This window comes from Bombina bombina, chromosome 3 (assembly GCF_027579735.1).
Source record: "Bombina bombina isolate aBomBom1 chromosome 3, aBomBom1.pri, whole genome shotgun sequence".
Taxonomy (NCBI): domain Eukaryota; kingdom Metazoa; phylum Chordata; class Amphibia; order Anura; family Bombinatoridae; genus Bombina; species Bombina bombina.
The window spans coordinates 1292718749-1292745185 of NC_069501.1; the positions used below are offsets into that span (position 1 = coordinate 1292718749).

A 26437-nucleotide genomic window follows, 5' to 3' on the forward strand; every position below is an offset into this window, starting at 1 on the left:
ATTATGCAAGATGGACAAGTTCCTAGAGGTTCCGGTGCACCCCGACGCTTTTCCTATACCCAAGCGGGTGGCGGACATAGTGAATAAGGAGTGGGAAAAGCCCGGTATACCTTTTGTTCCTCCCCCTATATTTAAGAAATTATTTCCTATTGTCGACCCCAGAAAGGACTTATGGAAGACAGTCCCTAAGGTCGAGGGGGCAGTTTCTACTATAAACAAACGCACTACTATTCCTATCGAGGATAGTTGTGCTTTCAAAGATCCTATGGATAAAAAATTGGAGGGTTTGCTTAAAAAGATTTTTGTACAGCAAGGTTACCTTCTACAACCCATTTCGTGCATTGTTCCTGTCACTACAGCAGCGTGGTTCTGGTTCGAGGAACTAGAAAACTCGCTTAGTAGAGAGACTCCATATGAGGAGGTTATGGACAGAGTTCACGCACTTAAGTTGGCTAACTCTTTTATTTTAGATGCCGCTTTGCAATTAGCTAGATTAGCGGCGAAAAATTCAGGGTTTGCTATCGTGGCGCGCAGAGCGCTTTGGCTAAAGTCTTGGTCAGCGGATGTGTCATCCAAGACAAAATTGCTTAACATCCCTTTCAAAGGTAAAACTCTATTTGGACCAGAATTGAAAGAGATTATTTCAGACATCACTGGGGGAAAGGGCCACGCCCTTCCACAAGATAGGCCTTTCAAGGCCAAGAATAAGTCTAATTTTCGTTCCTTTCGCAATTTCAGGAACGGACCGGCCTCTAATTCTGCATCCTCTAAGCAAGAGGGTAATGCCTCACAACCCAAACCAGCCTGGAAACCGACGCAAGGCTGGAACAAGGGTAAGCAGGCCAAGAAGCCTGCCGCTGCTAACAAAACAGCATGAAGGAGTAGCCCCCGATCCGGGACCGGATCTAGTGGGGGGCAGACTCTCTCTCTTTGCTCAGGCTTGGGCAAGAGATGTTCAGGATCCCTGGGCGCTAGAAATAGTTTCTCAGGGTTATCTCCTGGAATTCAGGGAACTACCCCCAAGGGGAAGGTTCCACATGTCTCACTTATCCTCAAACCAAATAAAGAGACAGGCGTTCTTACATTGTGTAGAAGACCTGTTAAAGATGGGAGTGATACACCCAGTTCCAATTAGACATGTGCGGTTCGTTTCGGATTAATTCGGAAATTCGGTAAATTCGGTAAATTCGGAGATTCGGATCGATTCGGATTTCCGAATTAAAATACTTCCGAATCTACCGAATGAATCCGAAATAGCTGCCGTATCTCCGAATAAATCCGAATTAGCTCGTTAAAATTCAGCATTTCCCCATAGGAAACAATGGGAGTTTCGGCTGAAAAAAAACTAACACCGCAGCCCCATTGTTTCCTATGGGGAAACACTTTGGCCTAGATTTGGAGTTCGGCGGTAGCCGTCAAAACCAGCGTTAGAGGCTCCTAACGCTGGTTTTGGGCGCCCGCTGGTATTTGGAGTCAGTGATTAAAGGGTCTAACGCTCACTTTTCAGCCGCGACTTTTCCATACCGCAGATCCCCCTACGCCATTTGCGTAGCCTATCTTTTCAATGGGATCTTTCTAACGCTGGTATTTAGAGTCGTTTCTGAAGTGAGCGTTAGAGCTCTAACGACAAAATTCCAGCCGCCTGAAAATAGCAGGAGTTAAGAGCTTTCTGGCTAACGCCGGTTTACAAAGCTCTTAACTACTGTACCCTAAAGTACACTAACACCCATAAACTACCTATGTACCCCTAAACCGAGGTCCCCCCACATCGCCGCCACTCTATTTAAATTTTTAACCCCTAATCTGCCGACCGCCACCTACGTTATACTTATGTACCCCTAATCTGCTGCCCCTAACCCCGCCGACCCCTATATTATATTTCTTAACCCCTAATTTGCCCCCCACAACGTCGCCGCAAGCTACTTAAAATAATTAACCCCTAATCTTCCGACCGCAAATTGCCGCCACCTACGTTATCCCTATGTACCCCTAATCTGCTACCCCTAACATCGCCGACCCCTATATTATATTTATTAACCCCTAATCTGCCCCCCTCAACGTCGCCGACACCTGCCTACACTTATTAACCCCTAATCTGCCGAGCGGACCTGAGCGCTACTATAATAAAGTTATTAACCCCTAATCCGCCTCACTAACCCTATCATAAATAGTATTAACCCCTAATCTGCCCTCCCTAACATCGCCGACACCTAACTTCAATTATTAACCCCTAATCTGCCGACCGGAGCTCACCGCTATTCTAATAAATGTATTAACCCCTAAAGCTAAGTCTAACCCTAACACTAACACCCCCCTAAGTTAAATATAATTTTTATCTAACGAAATAAATTAACTCTTATTAAATAAATGATTCCTATTTAAAGCTAAATACTTACCTGTAAAATAAACCCTAATATAGCTACAATATAAATTATAATTATATTATAGCTATTTTAGGATTAATATTTATTTTACAGGTAACTTTGTAATTATTTTAACCAGGTACAATAGCTATTAAATAGTTAAGAACTATTTAATAGTTACCTAGTTAAAATAATAACAAAATTACCTGTAAAATAAGTCCTAACCTAAGTTACAATTAAACCTAACACTACCCTATCAATAAAATAATTAAATAAACTACCTACAATTACCTACAATTAACCTAACACTACACTATCAATAAATTAATTAAATACAATTCCTACAAATAAATACAATTAAATAAACTATCTAAAGTACAAAAAATAAAAAAGAACTAAGTTACAGAAAATAAAAAAATATTTACAAACATAAGAAAAATATTACAACAATTTTAAACTAATTACACCTACTCTAAGCCCCCTAATAAAATAACAAAGCCCCCCAAAATAAAAAATTCCCTACCCTATTCTAAATTAAAAAAGTTACAAGCTCTTTTACCTTACCAGCCCTGAACAGGGCCCTTTGCGGGGCATGCCCCAAGAATTTCAGCTCTTTTGCCTGTAAAAAAAAACATACAATACCCCCCCCCCAACATTACAACCCACCACCCACATACCCCTAATCTAACCCAAACCCCCCTTAAATAAACCTAACACTAAACCCCTGAAGATCTTCCTACCTTGTCTTCACCATCCAGGTATCACCGATCCGTCCTGGCTCCAAGATCTTCATCCAACCCAAGCGGGGGTTGGCGATCCATAATCCGGTGCTGAAGAGGTCCAGAAGAGGCTCCAAAGTCTTCCTCCTATCCGGCAAGAAGAGGACATCCGGACCGGCAAACATCTTCTCCAAGCGGCATCTTCGATCTTCTTCCATCCGGAGCGAAGCGGCAGGATCCTGAAGACATCCAGCGCGGAACATCCATCCGGACCGACGACTGAACGACGAATGACTGTTCCTTTAAGGGACGTCATCCAAGATGGCGTCCCTCGAATTCCGATTGGCTGATAGGATTCTATCAGCCAATCGGAATTAAGGTATGAATTTTCTGATTGGCTGATGGAATCAGCCAATCAGAATCAAGTTCAATCCGATTGGCTGATCCAATCAGCCAATCAGATTGAGCTCGCATTCTATTGGCTGTTCCGATCAGCCAATAGAATGCGAGCTCAATCTGATTGGCTGATTGGATCGGCCAATCGGATTGAACTAGATTCTGATTGGCTGATTCCATCAGCCAATCAGAAAATTCCTACCTTAATTCCGATTGGCTGATAGAATCCTATCAGCCAATCGGAATTCGAGGGATGCCATCTTGGATGACGTCCCTTAAAGGAACAGTCGTTCAGTCGTCGGGGTATTGTATGTTTTTTTTTACAGGCAAAAGAGCTGAAATTCTTGGGGCATGCCCCGCAAAGGGCCCTGTTCAGGGCTGGTAAGGTAAAAGAGCTTGTAACTTTTTTAATTTAGAATAGGGTAGGGAATTTTTTATTTTGGGGGGCTTTGTTATTTTATTAGGGGGCTTAGAGTAGGTGTAATTAGTTTAAAATTGTTGTAATATTTTTCTTATGTTTGTAAATATTTTTTTATTTTCTGTAACTTAGTTCTTTTTTATTTTTTGTACTTTAGATAGTTTATTTAATTGTATTTATTTGTAGGAATTGTGTTTAATTAATTTATTGATAGTGTAGTGTTAGGTTAATTGTAGGTAATTGTAGGTATTTTATTTAATTATTTTATTGATAGGGTAGTGTTAGGTTTAATTATAACTTAGGTTAGGATTTATTTTACAGGTAAATTTGTTATTATTTTAACTAGGTAACTATTAAATAGTTCTTAACTATTTAATAGCTATTGTACCTGGTTAAAATAAATACAAAGTTACCTGTAAAATAAATATTAATCCTAAAATAGCTATAATATAATTATAAATTATATTGTAGCTATATTAGGATTTATTTTATAGGTAAGTATTTAGCTTTAAATAGGAATAAGTTATTTAATAAGAGTTAATTTATTTCGTTAGATAAAAATTATATTTAACTTAGGGGGGTGTTAGTGTTAGGGTTAGACTTAGCTTTAGGGGTTAATCCATTTATTAGAATAGCGGTGAGCTCCGATCGGAAGATTAGGGGTTAATAATTGAAGTTAGGTGTCGCGATGTTAGGGAGGGCAGATTAGGGGTTAATACTATTTATGATAGGGTTAGTGAGGCGGATTAGGGGTTAATAACTTTATTATAGTAGCGCTCAGGTCCGCTCGGCAGATTAGGGGTTAATAAGTGTAGGCAGGTGTCGGCGACGTTGTGGGGGGCAGGTTAGGGGTTAATAAATATAATATAGGGGTCGGCGGTGTTAGGGACAGCAGATTAGGGGTACATAGGGATAACGTAGGTGGCGGCGGTTTACGGAGCGGCAGATTAGGGGTTAATAATATAATGCAGGGGTCAGCGATAGCGGGGGCGTCACATTAGGGGTTAATAAGTGTAAGGTTAGGGGTGTTTAGACTCGGGGTACATGTTAGAGTGTTAGGTGCAGACGTAGGAAGTGTTTCCCCATAGGAAACAATGGGGCTGCGTTAGGAGCTGAACGCTGCTTTTTTGCAGGTGTTAGGTTTTTTTTCAGCTCAAACAGCCCCATTGTTTCCTATGGGAGAATCGTGCACGAGCACGTTTTTGATGCCGGCCGCGTCCGTAAGCAACTCTGGTATCGAGAGTTGCATTTGCGGTACAAATGCTCTACGCTCCTTTTTTGGAGCCTAACGCAGCATTTGTTTGAACTCTCGATACCAGAGTTAAATTTATGGTGCGGCCAGAAAAAAACCCGCGGAGCGTTAGCAGCCCTTTTACCGCCGAACTCCAAATCTAGGCCTTAGTCTGCACCTAACACCCTAACATGTACCCCGTGTCCCTAATCTGACACTTATTAATCCCTAATCTGCTGCCTCCGCTATCGCTGACACCTGCATTATTTTATTAACCCCTAATCTGCCGACCGAATATCGCCGCCGCCTACATTATAACTATTAACCCCTAATCTGCTGTCCCTAACACCGCTGACCCCTACATTATAGTTATTAACCCCTAATCTGCCCCCCCAACGTCGCCGCAATCTAACTACAAGTATTAACCCCTAATCTGCCGACCCGATATCGCCGCCGCCTACATTATAGCTATTAACCCCTAATCTGCTGTCCCTAACACCGCCGACCCCTACATTATAGTTATTAACCCCTAATCTGCCCCCCCCAACGTCGCCGCAATCTAACTACAAGTATTAACCCCTAATCTGCTGACCCGATATCGCCGCCGCCTACATTATAGCTATTAACCCCTAATCTGCTGTCCCTAACACCGCCGACCCCTACATTATAGTTATTAACCCCTAATCTGCCCCCCCCCACGTCGCCGCAATCTAACTACAAGTATTAACCCCTAATCTGCCGACCCGATATCGCCGCCGCCTACATTATAGCTATTAACCCCTAATCTGCTGTCCCTAACACCGCCGACCCCTACATTATAGTTATTAACCCCTAATCTGCCTCCCCCCAACGTCGCCACAATCTAACTACAAGTATTAACCCCTAATCTGCCGACCGCAAATCGCCGCCACTATAATAAATGTATTAACCCCTAAACCGCTGCACTCCCGCCTCGCAAACACTATAATACATTTATTAACCCCTAATCTGCCCTCCCTAACATCGCCGCCACCTACCTACAATTATTAACCCCTAATCTCCCGCCCCCATCGTCGCCGCTACTATAATAAGGTTATTAACCCCTAAACCTAAATCTAACCCTAACACTAACACCCCCTAACTTAAATATAATTTAAATAAAACGAAATAAGTTTACTATAGTTAAATAAATGAATCCTATTTAAAACTAAAGACTTACCTGTAAAATAAACCCTAAGATAGCTGCAATATAACTAATAGTTACATTGTAGCTATTTTAGGATTTATTTTTATTTTACAGGCAACTTTGTATTTATTTTAACTAGGTACAATAGTTATTAAATAGTTAATAACTATTTAATAACTACCTAGCTAAAATAAATACAAATTTACCTGTAAAATAAATCCTAACCTAAGTTACAATTACATCTAACACTACACTGTCATTAAATTAACTAAATAAATGAATCATATTTAAAACTAAATACTTACCTGTAAAATAAACCCTAATATAGCTGCAATATAACTAATAGTTACATTGTAGCTATTTTAGCATTTATATTTATTTTACAGGCAACTTTGTATTTATTTTAACTAGGTACAATAGCTATTAAATAGTTATTGACTAATTAATAGCTACCTAGTTAAAATAATTACAAAATTACCTGTAAAATAAATCCTAACCTAAGTTACAATAAAACCTAACACTACACTATCATTAAATAAATTAACTACAAGTACCTACAATTATCTACAATTAAATAAACTAAAGTACAAAACCCCCCCACTAAATTACAAAAAATAAAAAACCACTAAATTACAAAAAATAAAAAAATATTACAAGAATTTTAAACTAATTACACCTAATCTAAGCCCCCTAATAAAATAACAAAGCCCCCCAAAATAAAAAAAAATGCCCTACCCTATACTAAATTACAAAAGTTAACAGCTCTATTACCTTACCAGCCCTGAACAGGGCCCTTTGCGGGGCATGCCCCAAAGAAAACAGCTCTTTTGCCTGTAAAAAAAAAACACAATCCCCCCCCCACATTACAACCCACCACCCACATACCCCTACTCTAACCCAAACCCCCCTTAAATAAACCTAACACTACCCCCCTGGAGATCTCCCTACCTTGAGTCGTGTTCACCCAGCCGGGCCGAAGTCTTCATCCGATGGGGCAGAAGAGGACATCCAGACCGGCAGAAGTCTTCATCCAAGCGGGGCAAGAAGAGGTCTTCCATCCATCATACAAGTACCAAAATACAAACAAACACTAAATTAGCAAGAATAATAAAATATTACAATAATTTTAAACTAATTACACCTAATCTAAGCCCCCTACTAGCTATTAATATAGCTTCAATATAACTAATAGTTACATTGTAGCTATTTTAGGATTTATATGTATTTTACAGGCAACTTTGTATTTATTTTAACTAGGTACAATAGTTATTAAATAGTTAATAACTATTTAATAACTACCTAGCTAAAATAAATACAAATTTACCTGTAAAATAAATCATAACCTAAGTTACAATTACACCTAACACTACACTATCATTAAATTAACTAAATAAATGAATCCTATATAAAACTAAAGACTTACCTGTAAAATAAACCCTAATATAGCTGCAATATAACTAATAGTTACATTGTAGCTATTTTAGCATTTATATTTATTGTACAGGCAACTTTGTATTCATTTTAACTAGGTTCAATAGCTATTAAATAGATATTGACTATTTAATAGCTACCTAGTTAAAATAATTACAAAATTACCTGTAAAATAAATCCTAACCTAAGTTACAATTAAACCTAACACTACACTATCATTAAATAAATTAACTACAAGTACCTACAATTAAATACAATTAAAAAAACTAAACTAAAGTACAACCCCCCCCCCACTAAATTACAAAAAATAAAAAAATATTACAAGAATTTTAAACTAATTACACCTAATCTAAGCCCCCTAATAAAATAACAAAGCCCCCCAAAATAAAAAAAATGCCCTAACCTATACTAAATTACAAAAGTTAACAGCTCTATTACCTTATCAGCCCTTAAAAGGGCCTTTTGCTGGGGCATGCCCCAAAGAAAACAGCTCTTTTGCCTGTAAAAAAAAACACAATACCCCCCCCCACATTACAACCTACCACCCACATACCCCTACTCTAACCCAAACCCCCCTTAAATAAACCTAACACTACCCCCCTGAAGATCTCCCTACCTTGAGTCGTGTTCACCCAGCCGGGCCGAAGTCTTCATCCGATGGGGCAGAAGAGGACATCCAGACCGGCAGAAGTCTTCATCCAAGCGGGGCAAGAAGAGGTCTTCCATCCATCAGAAAAGTACAAAAAAAACAAACAAACACTAAATTAGCAAAAATAATAAAATATTACAATAATTTTAAACTAATTACACCTAATCTAAGCCCCCTACTAGCTATTAATATAGCTACAATATAACTAATAGTTACATTGTAGCTATTTTAGGATTTATATTTATTTTACAGGCAACTTTGTATTTATTTTAACTAGGTACAATAGCTATTAAATAGTTAATAACTACCTAGCTAAAATAAATACAAATTTACCTGTAAAATAAATCATAACCTAAGTTACAATTACACCTAACACTACACTGTCATTAAATTAACTAAATAAATTAATCCTATATAAAACTAAATACTTACCTGTAAAATAAACCCTAATATAGCTACAATATAACTAATAGTTACATTGTAGCTATTTTAGCATTTATATTTATTTTACAGGCAACTTTGTATTTATTTTAACTAGGTACAATAGCTATTAAATAGTTATTGACTAATTAATAGCTACCTAGTTAAAATAATTACAAAATTACCTGTAAAATAAATCCTAACCTAAGTTACTATTAAACCTAACACTACACTATCATTAAATAAATTAACTACAAGTACCTACAATTAAATACAATGAAATAAACTAAACTAAAGTACAAAAAAAACAAACACTAAATTACAAAAAATAAAAAAAATTACAAGAATTTTAAACTAATTACACCTAATCTAAGCCCCCTAATAAAATAACAAAGCCCCCCAAAATAAAAAAATGCCCTACCCTATACTAAATTACAAAAGTAATCAGCTCTATTACCTTACCAGCCCTTAAAAGGGCCTTTTGCGGGGGCATGCCCCAAAGAAAACAGCTCTTTTGCCTGTAAAAAAAAACACAATACCCCCCCCCACATTACAACCCACCACCCACATACCCCTACTCTAACCCAAACCCCCCTTAAATAAACCTAACACTACCCCCCTGAAGATCTCTCTACCGTATCTTCACCCAGCGGGCCGAAGTCTTCATCCGATCGGGCAGAAGAGGACATCCAGACCGGCAGAAGTCTTCATCCAAGCGGGGCAAGAAGAGGTCTTCCATCCATCAGAAGTCTTGATCCAGGCGGCATCTTCTCTGTTCATCCATCCGGAGCAGAGCGGCAGCATCCTGAAGACATCCCACGCAGAGCATCCTCTTCTTTCTTGATCCGACGACTAGGTGACTGTACCTTTAAGTGACGTCATCCAAGATGGCGTCCCTTGAATTCCGATTGGCTGATAGGATTCTATCAGCCAATCGGAATTAAGGTAGGAAAAATCTGATTGGCTGATTTAATCAGCCAATCAGATTCAAGTTCAATCCGATTGGCTGATGGAATCAGCCAATCAGATTGACCTCGCATTCTATTGGCTGTTCCGATCAGCCAATAGAATGCAAGCTCAATCTGATTGGCTGATTGGATCAGCCAATCGGATTGAACTTGAATCTGATTGGCTGATTGAATCAGCCAATCAGATTTTTCCTACCTTAATTCCGATTGGCTGATAGAATCCTATCAGCCAATCGGAATTCAAGGGACGCCATCTTGGATGACGTCACTTAAAGGTACAGTCACCTAGTCGTCGGATCAAGAAAGAAGAGGATGCTCTGCGTGGGATGTCTTCAGGATGCTGCCGCTCCGCTCCGGATGGATGAACAGAGAAGATGCCGCCTGGATCAAGACTTCTGATGGATGGAAGACCTCTTCTTGCCCCGCTTGGATGAAGACTTCTGCCGGTCTGGATGTCCTCTTCTGCCCCATCGGATGAAGACTTCGGCCCGCTGGGTGAAGACACGGTAGAGAGAGATCTTCAGGGGGGTAGTGTTAGGTTTATTTAAGGGGGGTTTGGGTTAGAGTAGGGGTATGTGGGTGGTGGGTTGTAATGTGGGGGGGGTATTGTGTTTTTTTTTTACAGGCAAAAGAGCTGTTTTCTTTGGGGCATGCCCCCGCAAAAGGCCCTTTTAAGGGCTGGTAAGGTAATAGAGCTGATTACTTTTGTAATTTAGTATAGGGTAGGGCATTTTTTTATTTTGGGGGGCTTTGTTATTTTATTAGGGGGCTTAGATTAGGTGTAATTAGTTTAAAATTCTTGTAATTTTTTTATTTTTTGTAATTTAGTGTTTGTTTTTTTTGTACTTTAGTTTAGTTTATTTCATTGTATTTAATTGTAGGTACTTGTAGTTAATTTATTTAATGATAGTGTAGTGTTAGGTTTAATAGTAACTTAGGTTAGGATTTATTTTACAGGTAATTTTGTAATTATTTTAACTAGGTAGCTATTAAACAGTAAATATCTATTTAATAGCTATTGTACCTAGTTAAAATAAATACAAAGTTGCCTGTACAATAAATATAAATGCTAAAATAGCTACAATGTAACTATTAGTTATATTGCAGCTATATTAGGGTTTATTTTACAGGTATGTTTAGTTTTATATAGGATTCATTTATTTAGTTAATTTAATGATAGTGTAGTGTTAGGTGTAATTGTAACTTAGGTTATGATTTATTTTACAGGTAAATTTGTATTTATTTTAGCTAGGTAGTTATTAAATAGTTATTAACTATTTAATAGCTATTGTACCTAGTTAAAATAAATACAAAGTTGCCTGTAAAATAAATATAAATCCTAAAATAGCTACAATGTAACTATTAGTTATATTGAAGCTATATTAATAGCTAGTAGGGGGCTTAGATTAGGTGTAATTAGTTTAAAATTATTGTAATATTTTATTATTTTTTGTAATTTAGTGTTTGTTTGTATTTTGGTACTTGTATGATGGATGGAAGACCTCTTCTTGCCCCGCTTGGATGAAGACTTCTGCCGGTCTGGATGTCCTCTTCTGCCCCATCGGATGAAGACTTCGGCCCGGCTGGGTGAACACGACTCAAGGTAGGGAGATCTTCAGGGGGGTAGTGTTAGGTTTATTTAAGGTGGGTTTGGGTTAGAGTAGGGGTATGTGGGTGGTGGGTTGTAATGTGGGGGGGGGATTGTGTTTTTTTTTTACAGGCAAAAGAGCTGTTTTCTTTGGGGCATGCCCCGCAAAGGGCCCTGTTCAGGGCTGGTAAGGTAATAGAGCTGTTAACTTTTGTAATTTAGTATAGGGTAGGGCATTTTTTTTATTTTGGGGGGCTTTGTTATTTTATTAGGGGGCTTAGATTAGGTGTAATTAGTTTAAAATTCTTGTAATATTTTTTTATTTTTTGTAATTTAGTGTTTGTTTTTTTTTGTAATTTAGTGGGGGGGGTTTGTACTTTAGTTTATTTAATTGTAGATAATTGTAGGTACTTGTAGTTAATTTATTTAATGACAGTGTAGTGTTAGGTTTAATTGTAACTTAGGTTAGGATTTATTTTACAGGTAATTTTGTAATTATTTTAACTAGGTAGCTATTAATTAGTCAATAACTATTTAATAGCTTTTGTACCTAGTTAAAATAAATACAAAGTTGCCTGTAAAATAAATATAAATGCTAAAATAGCTACAATGTAACTATTAGTTATATTGCAGCTATATTAGGGTTTATTTTACAGGTAAGTATTTAGTTTTAAATATGATTCATTTATTTAATTAATTAAATGATAGTGTAGTGTTAGGTGTAATTGTAACTTAGGTTAGGATTTATTTTACAGGTAAATTTGTATTTATTTTAGCTAGGTAGTTATTAAATAGTTATTAACTATTTAATAACTATTGTACCTAGTTAAAATAAATACAAAGTTGCCTGTAAAATAAAAATAAATCCTAAAATAGCTACAATGTAACTATTAGTTATATTGCAGCTATCTTAGGGTTTATTTTACAGGTAAGTCTTTAGTTTTAAATAGGATTAATTTATTTAACTATAGTAAACTTATTTCGTTTTATTTAAATTATATTTAAGTTAGGGGGTGTTAGTGTTAGGGTTAGACTTAGGTTTAGGGGTTAATAACCTTATTATAGTAGCGGCGACGTTGGGGGCGGGAGATTAGGGGTTAATAATTGTAGGTAGGTGGCGGCGATGTTAGGGAGGGCAGATTAGGGGTTAATAAAATGTATTATAGTGTTTGCGAGGCGGGAGTGCGGCGGTTTAGGGGTTAATACATTTATTATAGTGGCGGCGATTTGCGGTCGGCAGATTAGGGGTTAATACTTGTAGTTAGATTGTGGCGACGTTGGGGGGAGGCAGATTAGGGGTTAATAACTATAATGTAGGGGTCGGCGGTGTTAGGGACAGCAGGTTAGGGGTTAATAGCTATAATGTAGGCGGCGGCGATATCGGGTCGGCAGATTAGTGGTTAATACTTGTAGTTAGATTGCGGCGACGTTGGGGGGGGGCAGATTAGGGGTTAATAACTATAATGTAGGGGTCGGCGGTGTTAGGGACAGCAGATTAGGGGTTAATAGTTATAATGTAGGCGGCGGCGATATCGGGTCGGCAGATTAGGGGTTAATACTTGTAGTTAGATTGCGGCGACGTTGGGGGAGGCAGATTAGGGGTTAATAACTATAATGTAGGGGTCGGCGGTGTTAGGGACAGCAGATTAGGGGTTAATAGCTATAATGTAGGCGGCGGCGATATCGGGTCGGCAGATTAGGGGTTAATACTTGTAGTTAGATTGCGGCGACGTTGGGGGGGGGGGGCAGATTAGGGGTTAATAACTATAATGTAGGGGTCGGCGGTGTTAGGGACAGCAGATTAGGGGTTAATAGCTATAATGTAGGCGGCGGCGATATCGGGTCTGCAGATTAGGGGTTAATACTTGTAGTTAGATTGCGGCGACATTGGGGGGGGCAGATTAGGGGTTAATAACTATAATGTAGGGGTCGGCGGTGTTAGGGACAGCAGATTAGGGGTTAATAGCTATAATGTAGGTTGCGGCGATATCCGATCGGCAGATTAGGGGTTAAATAATGTTATTATAGGGTTTGCGATGTGGGGGGGCCTCGGTTTAGTGGTTCATAGGTAGTTTATGGGTGTTAGTGACTTAGTGTACTAAATGGGTGTTAGTGTACTAAAAACATACTGAATTTCGGAACGGAATAGAACCGAATTCAGCCGAATCCGAATAAATCCGAAACGAATTTATTCGGATCCGAATAAATCCGAAACGAATTTATTCAAATTTTGCCGAATCCGATTCGATCCGAAACGAAATTCGAAAAGTCCGAATCGATCCGAACCGAAAACGAACCGAATTTTTTAGCGGTGCACATGTCTAGTTCCAATAAAGGAACAAGGAATGGGATTTTATTCCAATCTGTTCGTAGTTCCCAAAAAAGAGAGAACTTTCAGACCAATTTTGGATTTGAAGATCCTAAACAAATTTCTCAGGGTACCATCGTTCAAGATGGAAACCATTCGAACGATTCTACCCACTATCCAGGAAACTCAATTTATGACTACCGTGGATCTAAAGGATGCGTACCTACATATTCCTATCCACAAAGAACATCATCAGTTCCTAAGGTTCGCCTTTCTGGACAAGCATTACCAGTTTGTGGCCCTCCCATTCGGGTTAGCCACTGCTCCAAAGATTTTCACAAAGGTACTAGGGTCCCTTCTAGCGGTTCTAAGACCGAGGGGCATTGCAGTAGTACCTTACATGGACGACATTCTAATACAAGTGTCGTCCCTGTCAAAAGCAAAGGCTCATACAGACATCGTTCTGGCCTTTCTCAGATCACACGGATGGAAGGTGAACATAGAAAAAAGTTCTCTGTCTCCGTCGACAAGAGTTCCCTTCTTGGGAACAATAATAGATTCCTTAGAAATGAGGATTTTTCTGACAGAGGTCAGAAAGTCAAAACTTCTAAGCACTTGTCAAGTTCTTCATTCTGTTCCTCGTCCTTCCATAGCGCAGTGCATGGAAGTAGTAGGGTTGATGGTTGCAGCAATGGACATAGTTCCTTTTGCACGAATTCATCTAAGACCATTACAACTGTGCATGCTCAAACAGTGGAATGGGGACTATACAGACTTGTCTCCAATGATTCAAGTAGATCAGAAGACCAGAGATTCACTCCGTTGGTGGCTGACCCTGGACAATCTATCCCAGGGAATGAGCTTCCGCAGAGCAGAGTGGGTCATTGTCACGACCGATGCCAGTCTAGTGGGCTGGGGCGCGGTCTGGGAATCCCTGAAAGCTCAGGGTCTATGGTCTCGGGAAGAGTCTCTTCTCCCGATAAACATTCTGGAACTGAGAGCGATATTCAATGCTCTCAGGACTTGGCCTCAACTAGCAAAGGCCAGATTCATAAGATTCCAATCAGACAACATGACGACCGTTGCGTATATCAATCATCAGGGGGGAACAAGGAGTTCCCTGGCGATGAAAGAAGTGACCAAAATAATTCAATGGGCAGAGGATCACTCCTGCCACCTGTCTGCGATCCACATCCCAGGTGTGGAAAACTGGGAGGCGGATTATCTGAGTCGTCAGACATTCCATCCGGGGGAGTGGGAACTCCACCCGGAGATCTTTGCCCAAATAACTCAATTATGGGGCATTCCAGACATGGATCTGATGGCGTCTCGTCAGAACTTCAAGGTTCCTTGCTACGGGTCCAGATCCAGGGATCCCAAGGCGACTCTAGTAGATGCACTAGTAGCCCCTTGGACCTTCAACCTAGCTTATGTATTTCCACCATTTCCTCTCATTCCCAGGCTGGTAGCCAGGATCAATCAGGAGAGGGCCTCTGTGATCTTGATAGCTCCTGCGTGGCCACGCAGGACTTGGTATGCAGACCTGGTGAATATGTCATCGGTTCCACCATGGAAGCTACCTTTGAGACAGGACCTTCTTGTTCAGGGTCCATTCGAACATTCAAATCTGGTTTCCCTCCAGCTGACGGCTTGGAGATTGAACGCTTGATTCTATCGAAGCGTGGGTTTTCAGATTCCGTGATAGATACTCTGGTTCAAGCCAGAAAACCGGTAACTAGAAAGATTTACCATAAGATGGAAAAGATATATCTGTTGGTGTGAATCCAAAGGATTCCCATGGAATAAGATAAAAATTCCTAGGATTCTCTCCTTTCTACAAGAAGGTTTGGAGAAAGGATTATCTGCAAGTTCTCTAAAGGGACAGATCTCTGCTTTATCTGTCTCACTACACAAAAGACTGGCAGCTGTGCCAGATGTTCAAGCATTTGTTCAGGCTCTGGTTAGGATCAAGCCTGTTTACAGACCTTTGACTCCTCCCTGGAGTCTAAATCTAGTTCTTTCAGTTCTTCAAGGGGTTCCGTTTGAACCTTTACATTCCATAGATATTAAGTTACTATCTTGGAAAGTTTTGTTTTTGGTTGCTATTTCTTCTGCTAGAAGAGTTTCTGAGTTATCTGCTCTGCAGTGTTCTCCGCCCTATCTGGTGTTCCATGCAGATAAGGTGGTTTTGCGTACTAAGCCTGGTTTTCTTCCAAAGGTTGTTTCTTACAAAAATATTAACCAGGAGATAGTTGTACCTTCTTTGTGTCCGAATCCAGTTTCAAAGAAGGAACGTTTGTTTCACAATTTGGACGTAGTCCGTGCTCTAAAATTCTATTTAGAGGCTACAAAAGATTTCAGACAAACATCTTCTTTGTTTGTTGTTTATTCTGGTAAAAGGAGAGGTCAAAAAGCGACTTCTACCTCTCTTTCCTTTTGGCTTAAAAGCATCATCCGATTGGCTTATGAGACTGCCGGACGGCAGCCTCCTGAAAGAATCACAGCTCACTCCACTAGGGCTGTGGCTTCCACATGGGCATTCAAGAACGAGGCTTCTGTTGACCAGATATGTAAGGCAGCGACTTGGTCTTCACTGCACACTTTTGCCAAATTTTACAAATTTGATACTTTTGCTTCTTCGGAGGCTATTTTTGGGAGAAAGGTTTTGCAAGCCGTGGTGCCTTCCGTTTAGGTAACCTGATTTGTTCCCTCCCTTCATCCGTGTCCTAAAGCTTTGGTATTGGTTCCCACAAGTAAGGATGACGCCGTGGACCGGACACACCAATGTTGGAGAAAACAGAATTTATGCTTACCTGATAAATTACTTTCTCCAACGGTGTGTCCGGTCCACGGCCCGCCCTGGTTTTTTAATCAGGTCTGATGAATTATTTTCTCTAACTACAGTCACCACGGTACCATATGGTTTCTCCTATATTTTTCCTCCTGTCCGTCGGTCGAATGACTGGGGTGGGCGGAGCCTAGGAGGGACTATATGGCCAGCTTTGCTGGGACTCTTTGCCATTTCCTGTTGGGGAAGAGATATCCCACAAGTAAGGATGACGCCGTGGACCGGACACACCGTTGGAGAAAGTAATTTATCAGGTAAGCATAAATTCTGTTTTTAATTAAACAAAAAAAACAAAAAAAAAGATCTTATATATTAGCATTTGGGACAATTTGCTTGCAAGAAAACATTACATTTTTTTCTATGTAATGGGTTTTTGGGAATAAGTTTATTTTTTGGCGAATTCAAAAGAACCCTTAGAGAAATATCTGATGATGAGTTTACTGACTGGTCATCAAGGTCTTATTATCGCCATGTAATCTATAGGGGGTGTTTCCGAGGGCCAAATACACTGAGATTATGGGTTATCTTGCAGCAGGAATAGCTCTGCAAGCCCTGGACAGACAGTTTGTGGAATCCTGGCCATTTTAGGAGAGTGACCTTTGCTAGGATAATAACCTTTATAACAAGTGAGAAAGCTGAGGTATATGTGGAATGGAAAGGGTTTTGCATGACCAGTCAATCAAAGGGGGTATTATTTAGCCAGTATATCCATTGCCCTCTTATTCATTCAGTAACATGGAGTTATCTGCTTTTATTTCAGGCTCTGCCATTAAGATCCCGATAGTCTGTGTGGTGCTGGAGGGAGGACCTGGAACTCTTGATGTGAGGAGACTTCAGCTTTTATTGAGCAAACAATGACTGTCTTTAGCTTGTGCTACTACAACTCTTTGTTTCTCACACAGTACCTCATCCTGTTCCTCTCTGTGGCCCTATCTCTCCTGTATGATGTCACACTGTCACAGTGATGGTCTTGTTCTCTCCTGTATGATGTCACACTGTCACAGTGACGGTCTTGTTCTCTCCTGTATGATGTCACACTGTCACAGTGATGGTCTTGTTCTCTCCTGTATGATGTCACACTGTCACAGTGACGGTCTTGTTCTCTCCTGTATGATGTCACACTGTCACAGTGATGGTCTTGTTCTCTACTGTATGATGTCACACTGTCACAGTGACGGTCTTGTTCTCTCCTGTATGATGTCACACTGTCACAGTGACGGTCTTCTTGTTCTCTCCTGTATGATGTCACACTGTCACAGTGACGGTCTTGTTCTCTCCACTGTCCATCTTTTACTCTCTCTGGGTCACTCTCTGCCCTGTGCCTCTGTGTGGCCCTATCTCTCCTGTATGATGTCAAAGTGACGGTCTTGTTCCCTCTCCTGTCCCTCTTTTACTCTCACTGGCTCACTCTCTGCCCTGTGCCTCTCTGTGGCCCTATCTCTCCTGTATGATGTCACAGTGACGGTCTTGTTCTCTTTCCTGTCCATCTTTTACTGTCACTGGGTCACTCTCTGCTCTGTGCCTCTCTGTGGCCCTATCTCTCCTGTATGATGTCACACCGTCACAGTGACAGTCTTGTTCTCTCCCCTGTCCATCTTTTACTGTCACTGGGTCACTCTCTGCCCTGTGCCTCTCTGTGGCACTATCTCTCCTGTATGATGTCACACTGTCACAGTGACGGTCTTGTTCTCTCCCCTGTCCCTCTTTTACTGTCACTGGGTCACTCTCTGCTCTGTGCCTCTCTGTGGCCCTATCTCTCCTGTATGATGTCACACTGTCACAGTGACGGTCTTGTTCTCTCTCCTGTGCCTCTTTTACTGTCACTGGGTCACTCTCTGCCCTGTGCCTCTCTGTGGCCCTATCTCTCCTGTATGATGTCACAGTGACGGTCTTGTTCTCTCCCCTGTCCCTCTTTTACTGTCACTCTCTGCTCTGTGCCTCTCTGTGGTCTTATCTCTCCTGTATGATGTCACACTGTCACAGTGACGGTCTTGTTCTCTCCCCTGTCCCTCTTTTACTCTCTCTGGGTCACTCTCTGCCCTGTGCCTCTGTGTGGCCCTATCTCTCCTGTATGATGTCACACTGTCACAGTGACGGTCTTGTTCTCTCCCCTGTCCTGTCCCTCTTTTACTCTCTCTGGGTCACTCTCTACCCTGTGCCTCTCTGTGGCCCTATCTCTCCTGTATGATGTCACACTGTCACAGTGACGGTCTTGTTCCCTGTCCTGTCTCTCTTTTACTCTCTCTGGGTCACTCTCTGCCCTGTGCCTCTCTGTGGCCCTTTCTCTCCTGTATGATGTCACAGTGACGGTCTTGTTCCTTGTCCTGTCCCTCTTTTACTCTCTCTGGGTCACTCTCTGCCCTGTGCCTCTCTGTGGCTCTATCTCTCCTGTATGATGTCACACTGTCACAGTGACGGTCTTGTTCTCTCCCCTGTCCCTCTTTTACTCTCTCTGGGTCACTCTCTGCCCTGTGCCTCTCTCTGGCCCTTTCTCTCCTGTATGATGTCACACTGTCACAGTGACGGTCTTGTTCCCTCCCCTGTCTCTCTTTTACTCTCTCTGGGTCACTCTCTGCCCTGTGCCTCTCTATGGCACTATCTCTCCTGTATGATGTCACACTGTCACAGTGACGGTCTTGTTCCATCTTCTGTCCCTCTTTTACTCTTACTGGGTCACTCTCTGCCCTGTGCCTCTCTGTGGCCCTATCTCTCCTGTATGATGTCACACTGTCACAGTGACGGTCTTGTTCCCTCCCCTGTCTCTCTTTTACTCTCTCTGGGTCACTCTCTGCCCTGTGCCTCTCTGTGGCCCTATCTCTCCTGTATGATGTCACACTGTCACAGTGACGGTCTTGTTCTCTCCCCTGTCTCTCTTTTACTCTCTCTGGGTCACTCTCTGCCCTGTGCCTCTCTGTGGCCCTATCTCTCCTGTATGATGTCACACTGTCACAGTGACGGTCTTGTTCCCTCCCCTGTCTCTCTTTTACTCTCTCTGGGTCACTCTCTGCCCTGTGCCTCTCTGTGGCCCTATCTCTCCTGTATGATGTCACACTGTCACAGTGACGGTCTTGTTCTCTCCCCTGTCCTTCTTTTACTCTCTTTGGGTCACTCTCTGCCCTGTGCCTCTCTGTGGCTCTATCTCTCCTGTATGATGTCACACTGTCACAGTGACGGTCTTGTTCCCTCCCCTGTCTCTCTTTTTCTCTCACTGCATCACTCTCTGCCCTGTGCCTCTGTTTTTCTCTTATTGCTTTATTGTTTTGATGCTTAAGTTAAAAAGATCCATTAGAATATTTGTGCACAGTTCTTGGCATTGGACAGTAGAGAGGGACATAATTCTGGGTGACATAAATATACAGATAGTACTGAGGTACAGAGGAGCACAAGTGGTTCAGAGATAGCTGAGATAAAAAAAAAAGTTAAACCAAACCAAACAGTACCATAGTGGTGAGAACAAGTATTGCTTAACCTAAGCCAAAGGGTAGACAGCCCACAACTAAAAAGTTTGAGATCAAAGGGGGGATAGTATGGAAAGGGATTGTCCGTCTGTCTATAATGTGTATAAATTACTAAAGAGCTGATAACATTGTCTGTCTGTAATGTGTATAAATTACTAAAGAGCTGATAACATTGTCTGTCTGTAATGTGTATAAATTACTAAAGAGCTGATAACATTGTCTGTCTGTCTGTAATGTGTATAAATTACTAAAGAGCTGATAACATTGTCTGTCTGTCTGTAATGTGTATAAATTAATAAAGAGCTGATAACATTGTCTGTCTGTCTGTAATGTGTATAAATTACTAAAGAGCTGATAACATTGTCTGTCTGTAATGTGTATAAATTACTAAAGAGCTGATAACATTGTCTGTCTGTCTGTCTGTAATGTGTATAAATTACTAAAGAGCTGATAACATTGTCTGTCTGTCTGTCTGTAATGTGTATAAATTAATAAAGAGCTGATAACATTGTCTGTCTGTCTGTAATGTGTATAAATTACTAAAGAGCTGATAACATTGTCTGTCTGTCTGTAATGTGTATAAATTACTAAAGAGCTGATAACATTGTCTGTCTGTCTGTAATGTGTATAAATTAATAAAGAGCTGATAACATTGTCTGTCTGTCTGTAATGTGTATAAATTACTAAAGAGCTAATAACATTGTCTGTCTGTCTGTAATGTGTATAAATTACTAAAGAGCTGATAACATTGTCTGTCTGTCTGTAATGTGTATAAATTACTAAAGAGCTAATAACATTGTCTGTCTGTCTGTAATGTGTATAAATTACTAAAGAGCTCATAACATTGTCTGTCTGTCTGTAATGTGTATAAATTACTAAAGAGCTAATAACATTGTCTGTCTGTCTGTAATGTGTATAAATTACTAAAGAGCTGATAACATTGTCTGTCTGTCTGTAATGTGTATAAATTACTAAAGAGCTAATAACATTGTCTGTCTGTCTGTAATGTGTATAAATTACTAAAGAGCTAATAACATTGTCTGTCTGTCTGTAATGTGTATAAATTACTAAAGAGCTGATAACATTGTCTGTCTGTCTGTAATGTGTATAAATTACTAAAGAGCTGATAACATTGTCTGTCTGTCTGTAATGTGTATAAATTACTAAAGAGCTGATAACATTGTCTGTCTGTCTGTCTGTAATGTGTATAAATTACTAAAGAGCTAATAACATTGTCTGTCTGTCTGTAATGTGTATAAATTACTAAAGAGCTAATAACATTGTCTGTCTGTCTGTCTGTAATGTGTATAAATTACTAAAGAGCTAATAACATTGTCTGTCTGTCTGTAATGTGTATAAATTACTAAAGAGCTGATAACATTGTCTGTCTGTCTGTAATGTGTATAAATTACTAAAGAGCTAATAACATTGTCTGTCTGTCTGTAATGTGTATAAATTACTAAAGAGCTAATAACATTGTCTGTCTGTCTGTAATGTGTATAAATTACTAAAGAGCTGATAACATTGTCTGTCTGTAATGTGTATAAATTACTAAAGAGCTGATAACATTGTCTGTCTGTCTGTCTGTAATGTGTATAAATTACTAAAGAGCTAATAACATTGTCTGTCTGTCTGTAATGTGTATAAATTACTAAAGAGCTGATAACATTGTCTGTCTGTCTGTAATGTGTATAAATTACTAAAGAGCTAATAACATTGTCTGTCTGTCTGTAATGTGTATAAATTACTAAAGAGCTAATAACATTGTCTGTCTGTCTGTAATGTGTATAAATTACTAAAGAGCTGATAACATTGTCTGTCTGTAATGTGTATAAATTACTAAAGAGCTGATAACATTGTCTGTCTGTCTGTAATGTGTATAAATTACTAAAGAGCTGATAACATTGTCTGTCTGTCTGTAATGTGTATAAATTACTAAAGAGCTGATAACATTGTCTGTCTGTCTGTAATGTGTATAAATTACTAAAGAGCTGATAACATTGTCTGTCTGTCTGTAATGTGTATAAATTACTAAAGAGCTGATAACATTGTCTGTCTGTCTGTAATGTGTATAAATTACTAAAGAGCTGATAACATTGTCTGTCTGTCTGTAATGTGTATAAATTACTAAAGAGCTGATAACATTGTCTGTCTGTCTGTAATGTGTATAAATTACTAAAGAGCTGATAACATTGTCTGTCTGTCTGTAATGTGTATAAATTACTAAAGAGCTGATAACATTGTCTGTCTGTCTGTAATGTGTATAAATTACTAAAGAGCTAATAACATTGTCTGTCTGTAATGTGTATAAATTACTAAAGAGCTGATAACATTGTCTGTCTGTCTGCAATGTGTATAAATTACTAAAGAGCTGATAACATTGTCTGTCTGTCTGTAATGTGTATAAATTACTAAAGAGCTGATAACATTGTCTGTCTGTCTGCAATGTGTATAAATTACTAAAGAGCTGATAACATTGTCTGTCTGTCTGTAATGTGTATAAATTACTAAAGAGCTGATAACATTGTCTGTCTGTCTGTAATGTGTATAAATTACTAAAGAGCTGATAACATTGTCTGTCTGTAATGTGTATAAATTACTAAAGAGCTGATAACATTGTCTGTCTGTCTGTCTGTAATGTGTATAAATTAATAAAGAGCTGATAACATTGTCTGTCTGTCTGTAATGTGTATAAATTACTAAAGAGCTGATAACATTGTCTGTCTGTCTGTAATGTGTATAAATTACTAAAGAGCTAATAACATTGTCTGTCTGTCTGTAATGTGTATAAATTACTAAAGAGCTGATAACATTGTCTGTCTGTCTGCAATGTGTATAAATTACTAAAGAGCTGATAACATTGTCTGTCTGTAATGTGTATAAATTACTAAAGAGCTGATAACATTGTCTGTCTGTCTGTCTGTAATGTGTATAAATTACTAAAGAGCTGATAACATTGTCTGTCTGTCTGTAATGTGTATAAATTACTAAAGAGCAGATAACATTGTCTGTCTGTCCGTCTCTAATACTCAGACCATATACAACTCCATGTGTAATAACACCCCGTGTGTCATCGTGGAAGGCTCAGGACGTGTTGCTGATATAATCGCACAGGTAGCGCACTTCAGCCCATCCAGAGTCACCATATCTCTGGTTAAGGACAAGCTTCAAAACCTTTTCCAGGACACCTACGAGAGCTTCACGGAGACCCAGATTGTGTCCTGGACAAAGAAGGTGAGACCACTTCAGTTCTAAACACGATCCTCAAAGATCAAACAATTCATATGTAGAACCCAAGTGGTACCAACTACTGCTTTACAGAGTCACAATGTGTCACCCTAATTCTATTTGTTATGGCCAAATGTAATGTACTGACCCTCATAATAATGCCCTGTACGTTTATTTATGTACCCCCCTTATGTACCCCCAGTTATACAGATATAATGTACTGACCCTCATAATAATGCCCTGTACGTTTATTTATGTACCCCCCTTATGTACCCCCCAGTTATACAGATGTAATGTACTGACCCTCATACTAATGCCCTGTATGTTTATTTATGTACCCCCCTTATGTACCCCCCAGTTATACAGATGTAATGTAATGACCCTCATACTAATGCCCTGTACGTTTATTTATGTACCCCCCTTATGTACCCCAGTTATACAGATGTAATGTACTGACCCTCATACTAATGCCCTGTACATTTATTTATGTACCCCCTTATGTACCCCCAGTTATACAGATGTAATGTACTGACCCTCATACTAATGCCCTGTACGTTTATTTATGTACCCCCCTTATGTACCCCAGTTATACAGATGTAATGTACTGACCCTTATACTAATGCCCTGTACATTTATTTATGTACCCCCTTATGTACCCCCAGTTATACAGATGTAATGTACTGACCCTCATACTAATGCCCTGTACATTTATTTATGTACCCCCCTTATGTACCCCCAGTTATACAGATGTAATGTACTGACCCTCATACTAATGCCCTGTATGTTTATTTATGTACCCCCCTTATGTACCCCCAGTTATACAGATATAATGTACTGACCCTCATACTAATGCCCTGTACGTTTATTTATGTACCCCCTTATGTACCCCAGTTATACAGATGTAATGTACTGACCCTCATACTAATGCCCTGTACGTTTATTTATGTACCCCCTTATGTACACGAAGTTATACAAATGTAATGTACTGATCCTCATACTAATGCCCTGTACATTTATTTATGTACCCCCCTTATGTACCCCAGTTATACAGATGTAATGTACTGACCCTCATACTAATGCCCTGTACGTTTATTTATGTACCCCCCTTATGTACCCCCAGTTATACAGATGTAATGTACTGACCCTCATACTAATGCCCTGTACGTTTATTTATGTACCCCCTTATGTACCCCCCAGTTATACAGATGTAATGTACTGACCCTCATACTAATGCCCTGTACGTTTATTTATGTACCCCCTTATGTACCCCCCAGTTATACAGATGTAATGTACTGACCCTCATACTAATGCCCTGTACGTTTATTTATGTACCCCCTTATGTACCCCCAGTTATACAGATGTAATTTACAGACCCTCATACTAATGCCCTGAACGTTTATTTATGTACCCCCTTATGTACCCCCCAGTTATACAGATGTAATGTACTGACCCTGATACTAATGCCCTGTACGTTTATTTATGTACCCCCTTATGTACCCCCAGTTATACAGATGTAATGTACTGACCCTCATACTAATGCCCTGTACATTTATTTATGTACCCCCGTTATGTACCCCCAGTTATGCAGATGTAATGTACTGACCCTCATACTAATGCCCTGTACATTTATTTATGTACCCCCTTATATACTCGAAGTTATACAAATGTAATGTACTGATCCTCATACTAATGCCCTGTACATTTATTTATGTACCCCCTTATATACTCGAAGTTATACAAATGTAATGTACTGACCCTCATACTAATGCCCTGTACATTTATTTATGTACCCCCTTATATACTCGAAGTTATACAAATGTGTGTGTTTCCAACCAACATATATGAAATATATTTAATGAACCCTCCTCTTTATTGACCACATATTAATACTCCTGACTTTAGTGACCCCAAAATTTATATTCCTCTCTTCAGTGACCTCATATTTATATTCCTCTCTTTAATAACCCTCATATTTATATTCCTCTATTTACTGACCTCATATTTATATTCCTCTCTTTAGTGACCTCATATTTATATTCCTCTCTTTACTGACCTCATATTTATATTCCTCTCTTTAGTGACCTCATATTTATATTCCTCTGTTTACTGACCTCATATTTATATTCCTCTCTTTAGTGACCTCATATTTATATTCCTCTCTTTACTGACCTCATATTTATATTCCTCTCTTTAGTGACCTCATATTTATATTCCTCTCTTTACTGACCTCATATTTATATTCCTGTCTTTAGTGACCCTCATATTTATATTCCTCTCTTTAGTGACCTCATATTTATATTCCTCTCTTTAGTGACCTCATATTTATATTCCTCTCTTTAGTGACCCTCATATTTATATTCCTCTCTTTAGTGACCTCATATTTATATTCCTGTCTTTAGTGACCCTCATATTTATATTCCTCTCTTTAGTGACCCTCATATTTATATTCCTCTCTTTAGTGACCTCATATTTATATTCCTGTCTTTAGTGACCCTCATATTTATATTCCTCTCTTTAGTGACCCTCATATTTATATTCCTCTCTTTAGTGACCTCATATTTATATTCCTGTCTTTAGTGACCCTCATATTTATATTCCTCTCTTTAGTGACCTCATATTTATATTCCTCTCTTTAGTGACCTCATATTTATATTCCTGTCTTTAGTGACCTCATATTTATATTCCTCTCTTTACTGACCCTCATATTTATATTCCTCTCTTTAGTGACCCTCATATTTATATTCCTCTCTTTAGTGACCCTCATATTTATATTCCTCTCTTTAGTGATCTCATATTTATATTCCTCTCTTTAGTGACCCTCATATTTATATTCCTCTCTTTACTGACCCTCATATTTATATTCCTCTCTTTAGTGACCCTCATATTTATATTCCTCTCTTTAGTTACCTCATATTTATATTCCTCTCTTTACTGACCTCATATTTATATTCCTCTCTTTAGTGACCCTCATATTTATATTCCTCTCTTTAGTGACCCTCATATTTATATTCCTCTCTTTAGTAACCCTCATATTTATATTCCTCTCTTTAGTGACCCTCATATTTATATTCCTCTCTTTAGTGACCCTCATATTTATATTCCTCTCTTTAGTGACCCTCATATTTATATTCCTCTCTTTAGTTACCTCATATTTATATTCCTCTCTTTACTGACCCTCATATTTATATTCCTCTCTTTAGTAACCCTCATATTTATATTCCTCTCTTTAGTGACCCTCATATTTATA

General features: G+C 39.3%; 1 protein-coding gene across 1 annotated transcript in view; it reads left to right on the forward strand.

The window, feature by feature from the left end:
• LOC128652765 (transient receptor potential cation channel subfamily M member 2) overlaps positions 1–26437 on the forward strand; it is a 1288705-nt gene that overhangs the window by 486586 nt on the left and 775682 nt on the right. Inside the window, exons 5-6 of the mRNA XM_053705696.1 lie at positions 17265–17326; positions 22996–23196. Coding sequence (XP_053561671.1) covers positions 17265–17326; positions 22996–23196 — 263 coding nt within the window. The remainder of the gene's footprint in view (positions 1–17264; positions 17327–22995; positions 23197–26437) is intronic.